General features: G+C 50.9%; 1 protein-coding gene across 5 annotated transcripts in view; it reads left to right on the top strand.

Moving 5' to 3' along the window:
- The window catches only part of ECE1 (endothelin converting enzyme 1), a 132,027-nt gene that overhangs the window by 90,635 nt on the left and 19,716 nt on the right, over window positions 1-21,676 (top strand). For all 5 annotated transcript variants that reach the window (XM_030941864.1, XM_010364340.2, XM_030941866.1 and 2 more), the window contains exons 8-13: window positions 104-295; window positions 8,889-9,031; window positions 11,455-11,569; window positions 18,308-18,418; window positions 20,326-20,424; window positions 21,249-21,326. In XM_030941864.1, the coding sequence (XP_030797724.1) occupies window positions 104-295; window positions 8,889-9,031; window positions 11,455-11,569; window positions 18,308-18,418; window positions 20,326-20,424; window positions 21,249-21,326 (738 nt within the window). The remainder of the gene's footprint in view (window positions 1-103; window positions 296-8,888; window positions 9,032-11,454; window positions 11,570-18,307; window positions 18,419-20,325; window positions 20,425-21,248; window positions 21,327-21,676) is intronic.

Here is a 21,676-nt window from a genome sequence, read left to right as displayed (position 1 = left end):
CCCCTGGCTCCCTGTGCCAGACTCAGTTGGCCAAGCCCCCCCAACCCTTGTCCAGTGGATAGTAGGGGGCAGCCACTGACAGTTTGGGGTATGGGCCCTGCAGGTGCTGACCGGATATCTGAACTACATGGTCCAGCTGGGGAAGCTGCTGGGTGGCGGGGACGAGGAGGCCATCCGGCCCCAGATGCAGCAGATCTTGGACTTTGAGACGGCACTGGCCAACATCACCATCCCACAGGAGAAGCGCCGAGACGAGGAGCTCATCTACCACAAAGTGACGGCGGCCGAGCTGCAGGTAACTTGAGCACTGGCTGCTGGGGAGGCTGGGATGGCCACCAGGCTTCAGTCAGGGCCCTGGGCTGGCGGCTTTTATACTCATTTCATCTAGTCCTTGAAACTATGTGACAAAGGAAGGATGGTGGTTATGCCCAGTCCACAGATGGAAAAACTGATGCTCAGAGAGGTCAAGTTACCTGCTGAAGGGCACACAGCTAGTAAGTGACTCCAAAATAGGCGCCTGGCCGACTCCAGGCTGCTTCTCTGTAATTAATAGTGTTTACTGGGAGACTCGGGGTCATGACCACACCAGCTTACATTGACAGTGCCTTTCCAGTCTCTCCAGCACCAAGAGCCTCGAACGTGGTTACAGTGAGCACTTACTAAAGGTGTAGTGTGAATTCCGTTATTGCTCTTCCCTTTTCTGAGCCAGATCAAGGTCCAGAGGCTCCTAAGTGGCAGAAGAGCCAGCCAAATGACTCAGATTGGCTCACTGTACAACAGGGCGTTAGATCTGCGATGCTCTCTGTCACCCATTGGAGAAGTCCACTGGAGAAGCCCGACGTCCAAGGGCTCAGCCTCTGCCAAAGGCTGCCCCCTGGCAGCTGCTTGGTCCTTGAGGGTCTGGAGGGAATAGGCTGGTTCCTTCTTTCCAGAGCATCAGCTGGCATTGCAGAGGGATCAGCAGAGTGGCCACCACTGATCTTCCCGTTTCTTGACATCACCCAGGAATGCGTGGCTAGGTCTTGCTTCTCTGCTGGCGGGGGGCCTCCCGCAGAGTGTCTTCTCCCTCCTTCCTTACCTTCTGACCAGCCAAATTCGACCTGTCCATTCCTTCTACTTTCAGGAAGAACACTAGGTCCCTGCCCTTTTCCCTCCTCCATCTGACAGGTGTATATGGGGCCACCTTGGGACCTTGCACTTCATGTGCTTCCAGGCTAGTGGGGGACACCAGCTAGAAACAACCCCGTCTCGTTGCTGAGTGCTTTGGACAAAAGCAGCGGGCCCTGGGAGCCAGGGGTGGAAAGTCAGGGAAGGTGAGTCTAACAATGGGTGAGCATTTCCAGGCCACTGGGTGTCTCAGGCGGAGGTGCAAGCCATGCTAGGGCCTGCAATGAGGGTCAGGGGAGCCTGGCCTCCTGCTGGTGCCGACTGCCCTTCAGCTCCCAGAGAAACTGGCCTGAGGCTGACTGGTGCTGCGTGGGCCGGGATGGAGATCACCAGCTGCTGTTAGATACCATCTGGCATTATTTTCCTGCTCTGAGGCTGAGGGTGATGTTGTTTGTGCATTATAATTTGGTTTGTTCCAGCCCGGTTCTCAGCCTGAGGGGCCCCCCAGTGCCTCAGCCCCCTACTGTGGCCATGATGCCAACTGTCTGTGCCAGGAATAACAGAGAAGGCACAGGAGCCCTGAACACATCAGCCCAGCATGACCACTAGGTTCCCCCGAGGCTTCCTATCACCATTGCTTCTGTTCCCTTCCAAGCAAAGGAAGAAAGGCCTTTCTTCCCTCCCAGCTGCACAGCTGCCAAGGTGGGGGAGTTTAGCAGACGCAGCAGCTTGCAGTACACAAGCCCTGGGCTTAGATTCAGAGGACTGTAAGCCCCTTGGAGCTGTAAGTGCTGGGAGTATAGGCATGAACCACCACGCCTGGCCAAACAGTCTCTGTGTTCTAAGTACCCAAAGTTCAATTAAGATCTTTAGGAAATATATGGTTTCTCTCCTTATGTTTTTACAGATATTTCTGATTAAATTCTAATGTGAATTTGGCTGCCTTCCTTGTAAAATGGGCTTGGCTCATCCACTCACCCCTGCTGTGTGCCAGAACACAAATGAGACATAGCCCTTGTCCTCACAAGGGACTGTGGTTCTTTTTTTTTTTTTTTTTTTTTTTTTGAGACAAAGTCTGGCTCTGTTGCCCAGGATGGAGTGCAGTGGCATGATCTCAGCTCACTGCAACCTCTGCCTCCTGGGTTCAAGCCATTTTCCTCTCTCAGCCTCCCGAGTAGCTGGAATTACAGGCAGGCACCACCACGCCCGGCTAATTTTTGTGTTTTTAGTAGAGACGGGGTTTCACCATGTTGGTCAGGCTGGTCTCGAACTCCTGACCTCATGATCCGCCCGCCTTGGCCTCCCAAAGTGCTGAGATTACAGGCATGAGCCACCACACCCGGCCTGTGCTTCTTTTTTTTTTTTTTTGAGACGGAGTCTCGCTCTGTCGCCCAGGCTGGAGTGCAGTGGCGCGATCTCGGCTCACTGCAAGCTCCGCCTCCCAGGTTTACGCCATTCTCCTGCCTCAGCCTCCCGAGTAGCTGGGACTACAGGCGCCCGCCATCTCGCCTGGCTAGTTTTTTTGTATTTTTTAGTAGAGACGGGGTTTCACTGTGTAGACCAGGATGGTCTCGATCTCCTGACCTCGTGATCCACCCGTCTCGGCCTCCCAAAGTGCTGGGATTACAGGCTTGAGCCACCGCGCCCGGCCGGCCTGTGGTTCTTAATTTTAAGTCACGGAGTCCTTTGAGAACAGATAAAAAACCATGGACTGTCTCCCAGAAAAAATGGGCATATATGCATATGTTTAAAATTATGTCTGACATTTAAAGACGCCCTGGCCAGGCATGGTGGCTTAGGCCTGTAATCCCAGCACTTTGAGAGTTCGAGGCAGGTGGATCACCTGAGGTCAGGAGTTCAAGACCAGCCTGACTAATATGGTAAAACCTCGTCTCTACTAAAAATACAAAAATTAGCCAGGTGTGGCGGTGTGCACCAGTAGTTCCAGCTACTCGGAGGTTGAGGCAGGAGAATCACTTGAACCCGGAAGGTGGAGGTTGCATTGAGCCAGGATCACACCACTGCACTCTTGCCTGGGTGACAGAGTGAGACTCTATCTCAAAAAAATAAAATAAAAAATAAAGAAGTCCTGGCCCCCTGAAGCTTGTGTTCTAAGTAAGAATCTCTTCCTGGCCTGCCACAGGGTTGTGGGAGAATAAGTTGAGGCAAAGGATGAGATTTCATTCAGTAAACTCATTTGCACAGCCCAGTGCAAGCATAACATGTTATATTCATTATTATTGTTGTTATTCCTTTGTTATTAGCAATGTCACTCAGGTCCCCAGCACTAAATCAATTTGATTCATTCCACTCTGGGACAGAGAATGTCTTGTTCCCTGGTGTCTGGAAATGTGGTTTTCTTCCCATACTCCAGGTGACTTAGGGTAAAACACTCCAGGCTTCACAATGTGGTTCTAGGCTAGCCCTACTGGGGTACAGAATGGTTCCAGGCTAGCCCCCAGCAGAATCTGAACTCAGAGCTGTGAATCAGACACTTCCATTACTTCTGGGGACCTGAGGACCTTCCCCTTCCTTTCTAGGACCCTCACGCCAAAGGCTGTTTGGGCCTGAGCTGCATTTTCTACCCGTTTCTCCCGCTGAGATGAAGCTGAGAAGCATTCTTCTCTCCCGGCTTCAAACCTATTTGATTTGGTTGGTTTGTGACCCACAGTACTCCTTGGCTGCAGGTGTGGAAAATGGAGCTCATCGGTGTGCCCCAGAGGGTGTGAGTCACAAGTGGAATGTCCTAGTCGGTTAAAAAAGCCATCTCCATGGAGATGGAACTAGGCACATGTGTTTAAGACAGGAGTTCGCTAAAGCAGTCAGGATGGAAAATGCGAAAATCCTGGTAGTCAACACATCTTATCTCACAGTCATGGGAACTTCCCTGCACAGAACACCTGCATTCCCTAAAGCGCCAGGGATGTGTTGAGGAGTACACAGGGATTTCTCACCATCTTATATCTGTACCTTGATCAGAGAGTTCCAGTTGTCTGCAGTTTATGAAGCTCTCGTTCACTGTGTAAACACTGACAGTTTGTAAACTTGTCGATTTTCCCAAGGACTTTGCCAGCAGGTCATGCAGTCAGGTGGCTCTAATGGTGGAGTCCTGTTTGAAGATCTCACAAGCACAGATCCAATTTTTGTAGTCATAGAAATGTTAAAGATTAGCCTCAGAGGTTACCTGCCTAAGGGCCTCCTGCCAGGAGGACGGCAGACAGGACAAGGTAAAAAGAAAAGAAACTCAGGGTTATTGGGCAAGCAGGTACAAGAGGCACAAATCCATCAGCTCTGGGAGGGGAGGCTGTTGTCTGCATTTTAGAGAAAGAATGGAAAAAGGCTGGAGGTCCCAGAGCTGGTACCTCCTGGGGACGCTGATCCAGGTCTGTTCATTCTTAGCCCAGGGCTCTTGCCAGCTCACCTAGCTGCCAGGCAGGCAGGGATGCACCGGGACCCCCTGGCCCCCAAGTCCGCTGCACCGCAGGTATTTTCTTCCCAGCTCCGCAGGTATTTTACCATCAGCCATGGTGGCAAGTTACCCAGAAACTGAGAGCCAGTTGTTAACTGTTTTGTTTTTGTTTTTGATTTGAGACAGAGCTTCGCCCTGTTGCCCAGGCTGGAGTACGGTGGAGTGATGTGGGCTCACTGCAACCTCTGCCTCCCAGGCTTAAGTAATTCTCATGCCTCAGCCTCCCAAGTAGCTGGGATTACAGGTGTGCACCCCCACACCTGGTGGCTAATTTTTTTATATTTTTAGTAGAGACTGGGTTTCACCATGCTGGCCAGGCTGGTCTTGAACTCCTGGCCTCAGGTGATTCTCCTGCCTTGGCCACCCAAAGTGCTGGGATTACAGGCATGAGCCACCGTGCCCGGTGCAGTTAATAACTGCGTTACCAGCACACCACTGCCTTCAGGACCTGCCTTCCTCACAAATTCACCTGTCCTTTGAGGTCCTTGTTCCCCAGGAGCTGAGTTGCCCTTTTAAACCCAAAGAGATGAGTGAACCTGGGTTTTAGACCTCCACAGTGGCTAGTTAACTGTGCGACCTCAGGAAAGTCACCTTACCCCATCTGCAAATTCAGCATCTGTTAAGTGGGGGTTTATGGCTACCTCTCTCACAGCGAGTGTCATCGGTATTTACCAACGGGCTATAGACTGGTCTTAAGTTGCAGATCAATTTTACTTTACTGATTGATTTTTCCGCATGAAGGCCATATGTGGAGCCTCTCTCACCTCCTTTGTCTTGCATTTTGTCCTTTTTCAAGAAAATGAAAGAGAATTTGGAATTGGACAGGCCAAGGAACATACATGGGAGACCCTGAGCAAAGATAGTAATGGCCAACATTGATGGATTGCTTGCCAAATGCCAGACATACCCTTCTAAGTGATTGACATGTACAGGCGTTTTTGCTGTAGCAGTATATGTAGTTCCTTGTGTTCTGTAAAATCATACACTAGAAATAGCAGTACAGGTGGGGAAAATAGAACAAGAGCAGAACAAAAGTTAGGCAATTTTACTTGAGGATATTGTGCTAAGCGAAATAAGCCAATCACAAAAGGACAAATGCTGCCTGATTCTACTTCTATGAGGCACCTAGAGTAGGCAAGTTCATAGAGACAGAAAGTAGAATGGTAGTTTCCAGGGGTGGGAGTTGGAGCCAGTGGGAAGTTATTGCCTAATGGGTAGAGTCTCACATTTGCAAGATGAAATCTGTGGGGTCAAACATGGTGGCTCACGCCTGTAATCCTCTCACTTTGGGAGGCCCAGACAGGTGGATCACCAGAGTTCAGGAGTTTGAGACCAGCCTGACCAATATGGTGAAACCATCTCTACTAAAAATAAAATTAAAGAAAAAAATTAGCCAAGGGTGGTGGCGTGTGCCTGTAGTTCCAGCTACTTGGGAGGCTGGGACAGGAGAATCGCTTGAACCCGAGAGGTGGAGGTTGCAGTGAGCTGAGATTGCACCACTGTACTCCAGCATGGGCAACAGAGCAAGATTCTGTCTCAAAACAAAATAAATAATAATAATTAAAAAAAAACAGTCCATGGCTGGATAGTGGTGGTGATGGTAGCACAACAGTGTGAATGGACTCAATGCCCCTGAACTGTGCTCTTTTTTTTTCTGAGGCAGGGTTTCACTCTGTCAACCAGGCTGCAGTGTAGTGGTGTGATTTCAGCTCACTGCAGCCTCAACCTCCCAGGCTCAAACAATTCTCCCACCTGGGACTGCAGGCACAGGCCCCCATGCCTAGCTGATTTTTAATTTTTTTTTTGTAAAGATGGGGTCTTGCCATGTTGCCCATGCTGGTCTTGAACTCCTGGGCTCAAGCGATCTGCCCACCTCAGTCTCCCAAAGTGCTGAGGTTACAGGCATGAACCAATGCATCTGGCCTTGCTTGAACTGTGCTCTTAAACATGGTGAAGATGGTGAATTTTATGTGATATGTATTTTACCACAATTTTTTTTTTTTTTTTTTTGAGATGGAGTCTCACTCTGTTGCCCAGGCTGGAGTGCAGTGGCGTGATCTGGGCTCACTGCAACCTCTGCCTCCCGGGTTCAAGCGATTATCCTGCCTCAGCCTCCCGAGTAGCTGTGACTATAGGCATGTACCATCACGGCTGGCTAATGTTTATGGTTTTGGTAGAGACAGGGTTTCACCATGTTGTCCAGGCGGGTCTCGAACTCTTGACTTCAGGTGATCCACTGGCCTCGGCCTTCCAAAGTGTACCACAATTTTTTTTTTTAAAGTTGTGCAACTTTGTAACCAGAATCCTAACAAAAAAATAATTGGAACCTTAAGGAGTACCTCAGCATGGCTGGAGGCTGCCATGGGGAAAGTGCCAGCTGGGAAGTGCTAGCTGTGGACACCAAGACCCTGCAGATAAGACGGAGAGCTCTGGCCTAGCACAGTGGCTCAAAGTGCTGGTAATCCTAGCATTTTGGGAGGCCAAGGCAGGTGGATCATGAAGTCAGGAGTTCGAGACCAGCCTGACCAACATGGTGAAACCCCGTCTCTACTGAAAATACAAAAATTAGCCAGGTGTGGTGGCACGCGCCTGTAATCCCAGCTACTCAGGAGGCTGAGGCAGGAGAATCATTTGAACCCAGGAGGCAGAGGTTGCGGTGAGCTGAGATTGTGCCACTGCACTCCAGCCTGGGTGTCAGAGTGAAACTCCATCTCAAAAAAAAAAAAAAGAAAAAAAAAAAAGATAGGGAGCTCTGAGCAAGCACCTTTAGGGTCACAGAGAAAGTGCAACCTGCTGGAGGCTGAGAGTTACAGGGCTGGAAGGAGCTTCTGTGAGGAGAGGAAGCCCCAGGCGCAAGAGCTTGTTTTCAGTCATCTTAAAATGGAGCGGACCAGGCTGAGTGCGGTGGCTCATGCCTGTAATCCCAGCACTTTGGGAGGCTAAGGCAGGCAGGTCACTTGAGGTCAGTAGTTCAAGACCAGCCTGGCCAAGATGGCAAAACTCTGTTTCTACTAAAAATACAAAAATTAAGCAGGCATGGTGGTGGGTGCCTGTTGTAATTCCAGCTACTCAGGAAGCTGAAACAGGAGAATCACTTGAACCCTAGGGCAGAGGTTACAGTGAGCCGAGATGGCACCACAGCACTCCAGCCTGGCAAAAGAGAGAGACTTTGTCTCAAAAAAAAAAAAAAAAAAAAAAAAAAGTAGGCTGAGCGCAGTGACTCACACCTGTAATCCCAGCACTTTGGGAGGCTGAGACGGGCGGATCACAAGGTCAGGAGATTGAGACCATCCTGGCTAACATGGTGAAACCCCATCTCTACTAAAAATATAAAAAATTAGCCAGGCATGGTGGCGGGCACCTGTAGTCCCAGCTACTCAGGAGGCCGAGGCAGGAGAATGGTGTGAACCCGGGAGGTGGAGCTTGCAGTGAGCCGAGATCGTGCCACTGCACTCCAGTCTGGGCGACTGAGTGAGACTCTCTCTCAAAAAAAAAAAAAAGAAAAGGTAGAGCTGACCAGCCTGCTGTGTGCATCAGCTGAGCTGAGGGCTTTTCATTTCTTGCTGAAGGTTGGCATTCAACCCTTCCCAATCCCATGCCTGAGAAACATCACCTTCAGACCAATGCAGCCCACACATTATACTGCTGTCATCCTGAATTCACCAATCATGTAGAAGCTCACTGATGTTACAGAAGCCCATGTGGAATAGAACAGACAGCATAAGCTTGTTCAGTCCTCACAAATGACCCAGTGAAGTGGATTCTGTTATTATGGTGATCCCCACTTTTCAGACAAGATACTGAGGCCCAAAAGGGTTCATTAACTTACCTAGGGTTACACAGCTAGCAAGGAAGAGAGCTAGAAGATGAGCCTGGGCAGTTTGGCTGCAGATTCTACATGCTCAACTGTTTCAGGCCTGTCTGAAGCTCAGTCTCTTCATCCATGAAGCAGGGATAATAGTGCCTACTGCTTGGACTCTCGCGAGGACTGGTTGGAATCGTATGCATGAATCATTTGCCACGGCTCCTGGCACACAGGAGACGCTTGCTGAATGGTAGCGGTAGCTGCTGCATCTTCTCATTCCATCCTCGTTTCATTTCGAGTTAAATTTTGGTGTTGGACTCCTTAGAATTCTACCTACAGCATCTCTGACAAAAGTCCACCAGGCTCTGCTTGACTCTCTGCCCAGTGCGCTGTCAGATGGCGCCAAGCCCAAGCTCTTTCCTTTGCTTCCTGTAGAAGCCCGTCCTGGAGACCTGGGCTATGAGCAGAAGCAGCCCCACAGAGTCACATTGTCCTTTTCCCTTGCAGACCTTGGCACCCGCCATCAACTGGTTACCTTTTCTCAACACCATCTTCTACCCCGTGGAGATCAACGAATCCGAGCCAATTGTGGTCTATGACAAGGAATACCTTGAGCAGGTCTCCACTCTCATCAACAACACCGACAAATGGTAAGGGAACCCCCAGTGGCCTGGGCCATGCCTCTCACAGGCAGCCCTCTTCTTGGGCAGGCTGGGCAGGGGTGGGGATGACAGTCTGACTCAGGAGAGTGGGACCTGGGCGGGCTTTTATGAGAGGCAGCAGGACATCCTGGTTACGGGTGCAGGTTTAAATCCCAGCCTCTTTCCAACTACCAGCTTTGTAGACTTGGGCAAATTTCTTATTCTTTCTCAAGTTCATTCTCCTCCTCCATAAAATGGGGATACAGATAGCATCTGTGGCCGGGCACGAACGCCTGTAATTGCGGGACTTTGGGAGACCAAGGCAGGAGGATCACTTGAGTCCCGGAGTTCAAGACCAGCCTGGGCAACATGGCGAGACGGTGTCTCTACAAAAAATAAAAATTTAGCCAGACATGGTATCATGTGCCTGTCATCCCAGCTACTCGAGAGGGAGGCTGAAGTGGAAGGATTGCTTGAGCTCAGGAGGCAGAGGTTGTAGTGAGCTGTGATTGCACTGTTGCACTCCCGCTTGGGAGACAGAGGAAAACCTTGTCTCAAATAGAAAAATCTAGCACTTACCATTTAGGGGTGATGTGAGAATCAAGCGAAACAATCCATATGAGGTGATTTAATACAGTCCCTAGCATGTAATGGGACTCAGTAAATGTTGGCTATTATTTTTAGTTAATGCTTATGATTTTCTTTTTTTTCTTTTTTTGAGATGGAGTCTCACTCTGTCAGGCTGGAGTGCAGTGGCGCGATCTCGGCTCACTGCAACCTCCGCCTCCCAGGTTTAAGTGATTCTCCTGCCTCGGCCTCCCAAACAGCTGGAATTAGAGGTGCCTGCCACCACGCCAACCTAATGTTTATATTTTTAGTAGAGATGGGGTTTCACCATGTTGGCCAGGGTGGTCCCTAACTCCTGACCTCAAGTGATCTGTCTGCCTCAGCCTCCCAAAGTGCTGGGATTGCAGGCATAAGCCACCACCACCCGGCAATACTTAGATTTTTTTTTTTTTTTTGAGACGGAGTCTCGCTCTGTCGCCCAGGCTGGAGTGCAGTGGCCAGATCTCAGCTCACTGCAAGGTCCGCCTCCCGGGTTCACGCCATTCTCCTGTCTCAGCCTCCCGAGTAGCTGGGACTACAGGCGCCCGCCACCTCGCCCGGCTAGTTTTTTGTATTTTTTTTTTTTTTTTTTTTAGTAGAGACGGGGTTTCACCGTGTTAGCCAGGATGGTCTCGATCTTCTGACCTCGTGATCCGCCCGTCTCGGCCTCCCAAAGTGCTGGGATTACAGGCTTGAGCCACTGCGCCCGGCCAATACTTAGAATTTTTAAAAATTTTTTTGAAAACTGCCAAAAAAATAGGAAAAAAAATTATTTTATTTAACTTATTTTTTTCCTAACTCCCCACCCAAACTTGTTAAAATTTGTTTAATGAGATGGGGGTCTCATTATGTTACCTAGGCTGGTCTCAAACTCCTGGGCTCAGGCATTCCTCCCACCTTGGCCTCTCAAAGTGCTAAGATTACAGGCATGAGCCACTTCACCAGGCTCTGAAAAATTTTAAATGACTCCTATTGATCTTGTGGTGTATGTGTGTGTATATGTAGAGAGAAAGCGGGGGGGAGGGCAGGAGAGAGGAGGGAAAGAGAGATGGATTTTCTAATATGTGGTCTTTTTTTCCCATTATCATCACTAAATGTCTAGTCTCCTTTTCCCTTGACCTGTATCCTGAACATTCTCCCCCTTGTCATCTCAAAACCTCTGCAACCATCATTGTTCATGGTTGCATAGTATTCTGTCATGTACAAATACAGTTCTTTACTTCCTCCTTCTCATTTTCCAGCATTTTGGTTGATTCTGATTAGAGATTAGATGTTCACTACAGTCCCAAGGTGACTTCTTGGCAATGGTGGCAACAGCCACAGATAGGTTCCCTGTGCGCTGGGGGTGGGGCAGTGGGAGCTGTCATCGTGGAAACCTTGGCCTGGCTGGGCTGTGTTTCTTTTCCTGCCCCTCCTATTCTTAGCCTGTCTGGCCTTCTGGCTGGGGCACCTCCAAGCTGTAGAAGTGGTAGTCACCTCTCCATCCCAGCCCTGTAGCATACACCATTGGGCTGGGTCTCCATGCTGGGGCTTCATAGCTTCCAGACACAGAGCAGCTAGGCAACAAGCATTTATTGAGTACCTGTGGTATATAAGTGATTGCACTAAACACTGAGGCGTTTCTTGTGGTAGAAGACCCAGGCCTTCCCTTGAAGAGCTTACATTACACGTGTTAGGGAGCAGTAACCCACCAACCCTGGGCAGGCTGGAAGGGGCCTGGGGTCACAGACCGAGTTTGAGAGCCCCCTAGGGGCCAGCAGGGTAAGGGCCACGATGCTCCCTGCCTAGGCTTGTCCCTGAGTCTCTCTGGCCTCCTCTCCCCGCAGCCTGCTCAACAACTACATGATTTGGAACCTGGTGCGGAAAACAAGCTCCTTCCTCGACCAGCGCTTTCAGGACGCCGATGAGAAGTTCATGGAAGTCATGTACGGGACCAAGAAGGTGAGCCTGCTACTGTGTATGCCTGAATATGGGCTGAGCACCTACTTGATGCCAAGGCGTCTGTGGGAGCACGGGAAGGGACCTTAGCCAGCTGGGAGTGGGCAGAAGCTTCCAGAAGGAGTTATTATGCCAACTAAAGGGTACAGAGGAGTCCTAGCCACTTAGCCAGTTTACAGCCAAAAGTAGTTGCCAGTAGTGATGATAGATGCTCTCCTTGAACAACTTGTGATCCTCACAATGCCTGTGCGGTGAGTACTGTTATTGTCTGCACTTTGCACAGGGGACCCCCAATAGTATTACTTTTTTCCCAGAAACGTAAAACACAGAACGGTGCCTGATTCTTGGAAGCACCATGCGGCTGTTCAGTGTTTCTGTTTTCCTCCCAGTTTGTAATCTGGGAAACCCCAGGCCAGGTGGGCTCTACCTGCCGTTAAATGCCCCCCAACCAGGACCCCTGAGGGTCCATTCTTCCAGAGGCTTCAGGGACCTTCCCTGCCCTCTCACAGGGGAACCTAGCCCCAGTGGAAAGTTTCACAGCCACTTCTACCTTCTCCCCAAGGAAGTAGCTGTCACCCTCTCGCTCATGCAGCCAACTAATGGTTACTCATTGAACTCCTGCCACCGTATGCCAGGCTCTGAGCCCAGTATGGGAATACTGAGACAGTGAGCTGCGGTCTGTACCCCAAGAGCCCACACCGTCTGAGGGAGGTGATAGGAACTGACCAGTTCTCATATGTGCTGATGGGGTACATCAAGCCCAGGGCCCAGAGAGTGGCTGGAAGAGGCCCCAGCTGCAGAGCAATAGAGGCTGGTATGCCAAGCTCACCTGGCACACCTTCCCCAACCCAGATAGCAGCTAGCAAGACCCTAGCAATCCTCCCCAGAGATCAGGCAGAGTGACTCCAGCTGGACCCCACCCCTGCAACCCTTCCCAGAGTCCAATCCAGATGAGGACTGGCAGAGAATGGCAGGATGTGGGCTCCTGCTTTGAGCCCTGGAATGCATCCCACAAATCCTCTCTCCCATCCCCATGCAAACCTACCTCTGGCAGGAAGGGGACTGAGGGAGAGGGTAGCTGGGAACAAGCCCCATTTCTAACCAGAGGCGCTTCCAAGGGCACCACCAGACCTTGGCCGCAAGAGCCATGCTGTCCTGCGGAGGGCAAAGTGGGAACAGTGGGTTTGCTGCCCTGCCCGCCCGACCATCTCGCCTTCCTGCTCATCATGCATCTACCTTGGACTGGCCCTGGGTGAGAGATGTGGCCATAGCCAGGATTCTGTTCCCTGCAGAACTTGGCTTCCCAGGGGACTTTCTATAGAGAGGTTTGATCAGGACCCAGGATGATGGTTCCAGAGATTGTTCTGTCTGTGGAACATACACCCACATCATCTCTCACCTTCCCAGGTTACAGATGAGGAAACGGGCTCAGGGAGGTGAAGGGACTTTCTTAGTCACCCAGCAAGAAAGCAGCAGGGGCCTGGTATGGTGGCTCACGTTTGTAATGCCAACACTTTGAGAGGCCAAGACAGGTGGATCATGTGAGCCCAGCCTGGAAAACATAGCAAGACCCTATCTATTTTTTTTTTTTTTTTTTTTTAATATTTATGTGTTTATTTGAAGAAAAGAAAGCAGCAAGCTTGAATGAAAATCCCAGATCTGATGTTTACAACTTTGAGGCACTTTCAGCTACTCACTTACCATAATGATAATAATAACCAAAGATAGCATTATTGGATATCTACTTTTTATAGGCATTATAAATTCCTACAACAGCTATTATCCTCTTCCATTTTACAGATGAGGAAACCGAGGCTCAGTGAGGGAAAGGGACTTGTTCAAAGTCGCTTATAGTGAGAGGAGGCTATCAAACCCAACATATCTGATTCCATAGCCCTGAGCTCTGTACCACTCAGCCTTTGCTCTGCAGGAAACAAAAGTTAAGGTCAAGCTTCCCTGTGGTTGCCAAGGGCTGATATGGAGGAAGAGTGATGAGGAATTATTATTTAATGAATATAGAGTTTCAGATTTGCAAGATAAAAAAGTTCTGAGCCAGGCACATGGTGCATGCCTGTAGTCCCAGCTACTCTGGAGGCTGAGGCAGGAGGACTGTTTGATCCCAGGAGTTTAAGGCTGCAGCGAGCTATCACTGACTACACCACTGCACTCCAGCCTGGGCAACAGAGTGAGACCCCATCACTTTTTAAAAAATTAATTAATTAGTCAGTTATGGAGTGAGCTTCCCTGGGCCACCTTCAAAGCACAGGGTGCTGCTCGAATGTGGCACTTGGAGCAGGTGGGACACTGGGAGGCCTCAGGAGAGGCAAGGTCAAGTGGGAACCCTGAAGTGGGAGGCTCTGAGCAGGGATCTCTGGATACCCCAGGGCTGATGGGTGAAGGCTGCTGCTTGCCTGTTTCTTAATCTCCAGCCCTCCCTACTCCTCCGCTGTGACAGTGTCTGGGCCCAGGCCAGATCCCTCCTGCTTGTGTTCAGCCCAACTCAAAGCCACTTCCTAGCTGTGTGACCTTGGGTAGTCCTTATACATCTCTGAGCCTCCGTTTTTTTAAATCTGCAATTGGAGATCATTCCTGACCTCACCTCACAGACCTCACCTTTGTGAATGGCCTCCATTTGGGAAAAAGCATAGAACATGGGAAGCAGTGTGGTGTGTGCGTTTATTCATCCTGGCAGGGAAGGAGCCTGCCGTGAGAAAACAGCATGGGATTTGGAGTCAGAAGATCCATGTTTGAATTGGTTTTTCTAACCACACCTTAGGCAGATTGCTTCGTTGGGGCAGGGGCTCAGTCTCCCATCTGTAAAAAGGGGTAACAGATCCCTGCCTTGCATAGCCAAGGGCCGCCTAAGATGACACGGGGGATCCCTGTGAAGTATGTTCCGACTGCTGAAGCACTGCACGCAGCTGTTTCCCATCAGCTGTCACCCATTTGTGACTTGAGACTTCCAGCAGGGAGGAAGGAACCCCTTGCGGAGGGCTCCTTGTATTACAGTGAGGAAGAGGTTTAAAAAAAATGCAGCCAGGTCAGGGTGGAGGAGGCTGCCTGGCTGCTCCTTATCTTCGCAGACTTGACTCATAGATCACCTCCAAGATGCAGGCTTCCTGATCGGTCAGATCGATCTGACCCTTGCTCCTTTTGGAGATTTTTCTCACCATCCTGTAGGACTTCCAGGACTTCTTGACTTTTAGGCAGAGAGCGTGGCTCTGAAGGAAGACATTGAAGCCGGACTTTCTGAGTTCAAATTCTACCTCAGGCTGGGTGCAGTGGCTCATGCCTGTAATCCCAGCTCTTTTGGGAGGCCAAGGCTGGTGGATCACCTGAGGCCAGGAGTTCAAGACCACCCTGGCCAACATGGTGAAAGCCCACCTCTACTAAAACTACAAAAAATAGCCGAGTATAGTTGCACACGTCTGTGATCCTAGCTACACGGGAGGCTGTGGCAGGAGAATTGCTTGAACCTAGGAAGCAGTGGTTGCAGTAAGCCGATGTCACACCACTGCACTCCAACATGGAAAACAGAGCAAGACTCCATCTCAAAAAAAAAAAAAAAAAATCCACCTCAACCACTTACTCCCTGGGTGATCCCTTTGGCCAAGTGATTTAACTTCTCTGTGCCACAGTTTTTTATCTGCAAAAAGAAACAAAGAGTCTGGCCGTGGTGGCTCACACCTATATTCCTAGCACTTTGGCAGGCTGAGGCGGGCAGATCACCTGATGTCAGGAGTTTGAGACCAGACTGGCCAACATGGTGAAACCCTGTGTCTACTAAACGTACAAAAATTAGCCAGGCGTAGCGGTGGGCCCCTGTAATCCCAGCTGAGGCAGGAGAATCTTACTGTAAGCAGTATATGCCGTAGGGGCCGGCACACAGTAAGCACTCATTCCACTGCTTCACTTTACTGCGATTACTGCTTGGATGGTGCTAGTACATGTCTGTTTCTCTCACTGGGTGTTCTGGGCATTTCAGTTGAGACCCAGGAGTGCAGGCTGACTGTTGATTCATCTCTAGCTTCCGAAGACCTAGCACAGTCAGGTTGCAGGGGAACTGCTTGTAGAACACTGGATGCGTAAATGAATGAAAGCTCGTGTGAAGGAATGGGTTTATCCAGAGAATCTCCAGAGAAGACGACGCATAAGAAAGTCTGTCTGTGATTCGGCCCTCACAGCCTGGAGCCTCCACGGAGCCTCAAATTAGAGTCCCCCTAGTCCTGACCTCCTGTGTGGTCGGCCTCAGCCAGACACAGACCACGTGTCTAGCTTTGGGCTTCTCAGCCGCAGGAGGGCAGGCAGGGGAGGGAGGGAGAGGCTGAGGGCAAGGTATCCAAATGGACATGTAGTTGGGAAAACTAAAATCAACAAGGGTGAGATGAGAAGAGGGGCCCTTCCTTCCTTCTTTCTTGCCTAAAAGAAATTTTTGTAACTAAGGCATAATTTACATACAATGAAAAATGCAGTGTACATTAATATACAGTTCAGTGAGTTTTTGGTTTGGTTTGGTTTTGAGATGGAGTCTCGCTCTGTCACCCAGGCTGGAGTGCAGTGGCGCGATCTCAGCTCACTGCAGCCTCCACCCCCAGGGTTCAAGTGATTCTCATGCCTCAGTCTCCTGAGTAGCTGGAGTTACAGGTGCCCACCACCACACCCAGCTAATTTTTGTATTTTTAGTAGAGACGGAGTTGTACCATGTTGGCCAGGCTGGTCTTGAACTCCTGACCTCAGGGGATCCACCCACCTCAGCCACCCAAAGTCCTGGGATTGCAGGTGTGAGCCACTGTCCCAGCTTTTTTTGTTTGTTTGTTTGTTCATTTGTTTGTTTTTGTTTTTAATTGAGCCAGAGCCTCCCTCTGTCAGCCAGGCTGGAGTGCAGTGACCTGATCTTGGCTCACTGCAACCTCTACCTCCCGGGTTCAAGCAATTCTACTGCCTCAGCCTTCTGTGCGCATGCCACCACGCCTGGCTAATTTTTGTATCTTTTGTAGAGACGAGGTTTTACCATGTTGGCCAGACTGGTCTCAAACTCCTGACCTCAAATGATCCATTCGCCTTGGCCTTCCAAAGTGCTGGGATTACAGGCACGAGCCACTGCACCTGGCCTCAATGAGTTTGACCAATGAAGTCACCCATGTAACCATCATTACCACAATCAAGATAGAGAATATCCCCTTCTGCCTTGGGCGTAGCATGCTAAAAAAAAAAAAAAAGAAAAAGAAAAAAAGTATAAAAATTGTAGAAAGATAGAGAACATTCCTATCACCCATTTGTTCAGCACCTTCTGAGCAGCAGGTACCCTCATGCCTCTTTCCCGTCAGCCCCCAGCCCCCAAGGCTGGTGCAGCTGGGTGCAGATGGAATTATACACGATGTGCCTGGCTGCTTTTGCTCTGCTTCAATCTGTGGAATTCATCCATGCTGTCCTATGTATCGGTAGCTAGTTCATTCCTTTTTGTTGCCAAGTAGTATGTTGCTGTATAAAAATACCACATTTTGTTGATCCATCTGCCTGCTGATGGGCCTTTGGGCTGTTGTCAGTTTAGGGCCACTATGAATCAGGCTGCCCTGAGCGTGGGTGGTTGTTAACCACCTGTTCTTTGGGGTTAAGAGGACATCGCTTCCTCTGTCGCACGAGGGATTTATGTGAGCAGGGCCACCACATGCGGTCATATATACTGCCCACAGAGGGATGCCTGGCCGGGGAACGACTGGGGCTGACATTAGCTGGGCACACGTCCCTGGGCCATGCCCAGGAGGTTGCAGCCCACAGACGCCTATTTCCGGTTTGCACAGAGTTGTCGTATGGACTGTGGGGCTTGTAGGCGAGACCAAGAAACAATCAAGGCATTGCAGTCCCACGGTGAGCCGGGCATGGTGCTCACGCACGCCTGTAATCATCAGCACTCTGGGAGGTCAAGGCAGGAGGATCACTTGAGCCCAAGAGTTCTAGACCAGCCTGGGCAACATAGTGGGACCATGTCTTTACAAAAAAAGAAAAATTTTTTTAATAGAAAAAATTAGCCAGGCATGGTGGCAAGCACCTGTCGTCCCAGCTACTCAGGAGGCTAAGGTGGGAAGATCACTTGAGCCTGGGAGGTCGAGACTGCAGTGAGCTGTGATCGCACCACTGCACTCCAGCCTAGGTGACAGAGCGAGACCCTGCCAAAAAAAAAAAAAAAAAAAAGTCCTGCAGTGTGGCTGTAGTGTTCTCATTTGAGGAGATCTTCAATGGCATTGGAGCCCTGGCCCTGGGGAAGTTTTTTCTGTGGCTCAGGTAGACCAGTCACTCCCCACGCTCTTTGCCTCCAGACTTCTGGTCTCCCCAGGAGGCAGGACGAGCTGGGGGTAGGTAGGAGCATGGGATGTGGAGTCAGGCACATCTTGTCCCAGCGGCACTTGTCACTCGTGGGGCACCCTGGGCCAGCAGCTGCTCCGTGCCAAGTGTGTTTCCCCGTCTGTCAAACGGTTTGTAAGACCCGAGGGTCATTGATTGGCTCAATGGGACACCGCTTGTGAAGTCCCAGCACAGAGCCTGACATTCAAGAAATGGCAGGGGGTGGCAGTGAGGGGTATCAGTGGCCTCTTGGTCTGGTAACTAAAATAAATTTACCGGGCCAGAAAGCTCTCCCTGAACTTCCAGAATGAAACGTGGGCCCCACAGGATACCACCTCCCAGAAAGAACGGGAAACGAAGGGCTGGGGCCCAGTGAGCTCCCTGACTTGTGTTTTCCAGACCTGTCTTCCTCGCTGGAAGTTTTGCGTGAGTGACACAGAAAACAACCTGGGCTTTGCATTGGGCCCCATGTTCGTCAAAGCAACCTTTGCCGAGGACAGCAAGAGCATAGTAAGTGCCTCCCCCGTGGACGTTGGCTGTGAGGTCACAATTGTTATGGCCCTGCACAGACCTGCCAGTTCACACTCCAGCCTACCCTGGGCCTTTCCTGCTCCCGGGCAAATGGCCCTGGGGCCACAGCCTCAATGCAGAGGCCCCACTTCCTCGAGCCCTGGGTGATGGGAGTCTCACCACGGCAGCTCTTCAGTGCCAGGCCCTTCATCTGCACAAGCTCACATGAGCCTCCCAGGAGCCTGCAAGGCTGTGACAGCCATCCCCACCTCCAAGGGCTGTAAAGGACCCAGAGAGAATGTTGGCAGAGCAGCTCTGGCCCAGAGGGTGATATTTTTCTTATTCTTTGGGTGATAGGTTTGTTCTAGACAGGCAGAGGAGTGCCATGGCAGAGCGCTGTGGACATAGCCCGGCCTAAGCTCAGATCCTGGCCTCACCACTGACTGGGTAGCCTGAGGCAGTTCTTACATCATTTGCAATATGGAGTCGGGGGCATTCCTCCCACAGAGAGAGATTAAATGAGATGTCACACACTGAGCACCGCCACAAAATAAGGGTTCAAGCAATGGGAGCGGCCATTTTATTGTTACAATCTTTTTTTTTTTTTTCTGGAGACGGAGTCTCGCTCTGTTGCCCAGGCTGGAATGCAGTGGCCAGATCTCAGCTCATCGCAAGCTCCGCCTCCGGGGTTTATGCCATTCTCCGGCCTCAGCCTCCCAAGTAGCTGGGACTACAGGCGCCCGCCACCTCGCCCGGCTAGTTTTTTTTGTAATTTTTAGTAGAGACGGGGTTTCACGGTGTTAGCCAGGATCGTCTCGATCTCCTGACCTCGTGATCCGCCTGTCTCGGCCTCCCAAAGTGCTGGGATTACAGGCTTGAGCCACCGCGCCTGGCCTATTGTTACAATCTTGATGACAAATAGTATTCATTATGTTGATGTCATCTGCAGCCGGAGGTGAGCCAACCACAGTTCAAATCCGTTACAGTGACTGGCCTGTGAGCAGCTGGCAGGGTCTGAGTTGGGGTCTGCTGGCCCGCCTGCTCTTGTTGCTGCACAGTTCTGCCTTCCCCTTCTCTAGAACCTTCAACCTTCCATCTTCGAGCTTGTCTGCTCATGACATTGTCACCCTCGAGAGCACCTGTCCATCTCCAGCCTGACATGGCATTTCTGAAGCTGCTCCTCGGAACATGAGTACTCTAGATCTTTTTTTTTTTTTTTTTTTTTTTTTTTTGAGACGGAGTCTTGCTCTGTCCACCAGGCTGGAGTGCAGTGGCGCAATCTTGGCTCACTGCAAGCTCTGCCTCCTGGGTTCAAGCCATTCTCCCGCCTCAGCCTCCCGGGTAGCTGGGACTACAGGCGCCCGCCACCTTGCCCGGCTAATTTTTTGTATTTTTAGTAGAGACGGGGTTTCACCGTGGTCTCGATCTCCTGACCTTGTGATCCGCCCGCCTCGACCACCCAAAGTACTGGGATTACAGGCGTGAGCCACCGCACCCAGCCGAGTACTCTAGATCTTAAAGCCCGATCCATCAAAAAGGAATGCTGTGGTCCAATAGGGCTAGGAGAGGCTGTGTCTTCTCCCCTCTCTGGAAGAACTGCAGTGCCTATTACCACATTAAAGGCTCTGAAAACGCCCACAGCAGAGACTTTTCCAGCATTCCTGAAGCTCGTCCTAAGCTTATTGGAGCATGGAGCCCTGTGTGTGGAAGGCCAGTCCTGCCTTGCAGGGTGTTCACATTAGGAGCGTGGTTTGGAAGCACAGCTGTGGCTCCCCTTCTCACCCAGCCTGACGCTTGGAAAATTGAGTTTAATCTCTGGCCCTGCATCATTCTTCTGCACGGGGTGCCCGTTGCATTTACATGAGACCAGTGCCCAGACCTTACTGCCGTGATGTGTATCTCCTCAGGCCACCGAGATCATCCTGGAGATCAAGAAGGCGTTTGAGGAAAGTCTGAGCACCCTGAAGTGGATGGACGAGGAAACCCGAAAATCAGCCAAGGAAAAGGTGAGGCTGGCCAGGCGCTTGGAGAGGGAGTGCTGCGGCGTCCAGCACAGATGGAGGTGGGTGGAGGAAGGAGAGGCCAGTTCTCTCTTTTTTTTTTTTTTGAGGCAGAATTTAGTTCTTGTTGCCCAGGCTGGAGTGCTGTGACGCGATCTTGGCTCACCGCAACCTCTGCCTGCCGGGTTCAAGCGATTCTTCTGCCTCAGCCTCCCAAGTAGCTGGGATTACAGGCATGCACCACCACACCCAGCTAATTTTGTATTTTTAGTAGAGATGGGGTTTCTCCGTGTTGGTCGGGTTGGTCTCGAACTCCTGACCTCAGGTGATCCACCCGCCTTGGCCTCCCAAAGTGCTGGCATTACAGGCGTGAGCCACCGTGCCCGGAAAGGCCAGTTCTATCCAGGAGCACAGCCTGGATGCTGTCTTGCCTTCAGGGGGTGAGCGGTCTAGGCCTAGCAGGATTCGGGGTAGGCCTCAAGCACATGATTGCATGGAGTTCTGTAGAAGACAAACCTCGCTGAGTGTACGAGGAAGAGGTGCAGGAAGATGCAGCACGTCCCGTGGGGTGGGAAGGCTCTGGCACCCTCAGTGGAGTGGGAGTCAGGAAAGGCTTCCCTTGGGAAAGTGACATTTAAACAGAGACCTAAGGGTAAGTAGAAGTTTGGCAAGGGGGAAACCTTTCCAGAAAAAGACATGAAAGCCCAAGGTAGGCAGGGCCTGGCTCTGGTTCCCCTTGGCCCACCAGACTGTGAGCCCAGCACCCAAGGAGCTCAAGCTGGCCTGGTCGGGGTTGCCAGACACTCACTTCCTCTGTCTGTCCTGTCCAGGCCGATGCCATCTACAACATGATAGGATACCCCAACTTCATCATGGACCCCAAGGAGCTGGACAAAGTGTTTAATGACGTGAGTAACTGCTGCCCTGCCCCCTCGTGTTCCCAAATGCCCCCTCGGAAAAGGGCCGAGGCAGGGCTGGGTGCAGATGGGGTGCTGGAGGCAGCATGCTTGTCAGAACACAGAGGGATGATGTGGTGTGGGGTTTGGGGATGGGTCAGGCATGAGGAAGCCTCTTCTTCTTAATTTGGCTCCTGGGTCAGCTGGAGGCCCTGCCTCCCCGTAGCCACCATCAATCAGGCAGGGCCCACCAGTCAGTACGGAACCCGTGCTGTGTGCCCCCTGAAAGTGGTCAGCTCCATTTAATGTGTAGGAAACAATGGAGGAAACAGACCCCAGAAGGTGCAGGGAGAATTGGTGGC

Source organism: Rhinopithecus roxellana, chromosome 12, assembly GCF_007565055.1.
Source record: "Rhinopithecus roxellana isolate Shanxi Qingling chromosome 12, ASM756505v1, whole genome shotgun sequence".
NCBI classification, from domain to species: Eukaryota; Metazoa; Chordata; class Mammalia; order Primates; family Cercopithecidae; genus Rhinopithecus; species Rhinopithecus roxellana.
Note: the sequence above shows the minus strand (reverse complement) of the source record. Positions and strands in the feature narration are given on the sequence as shown.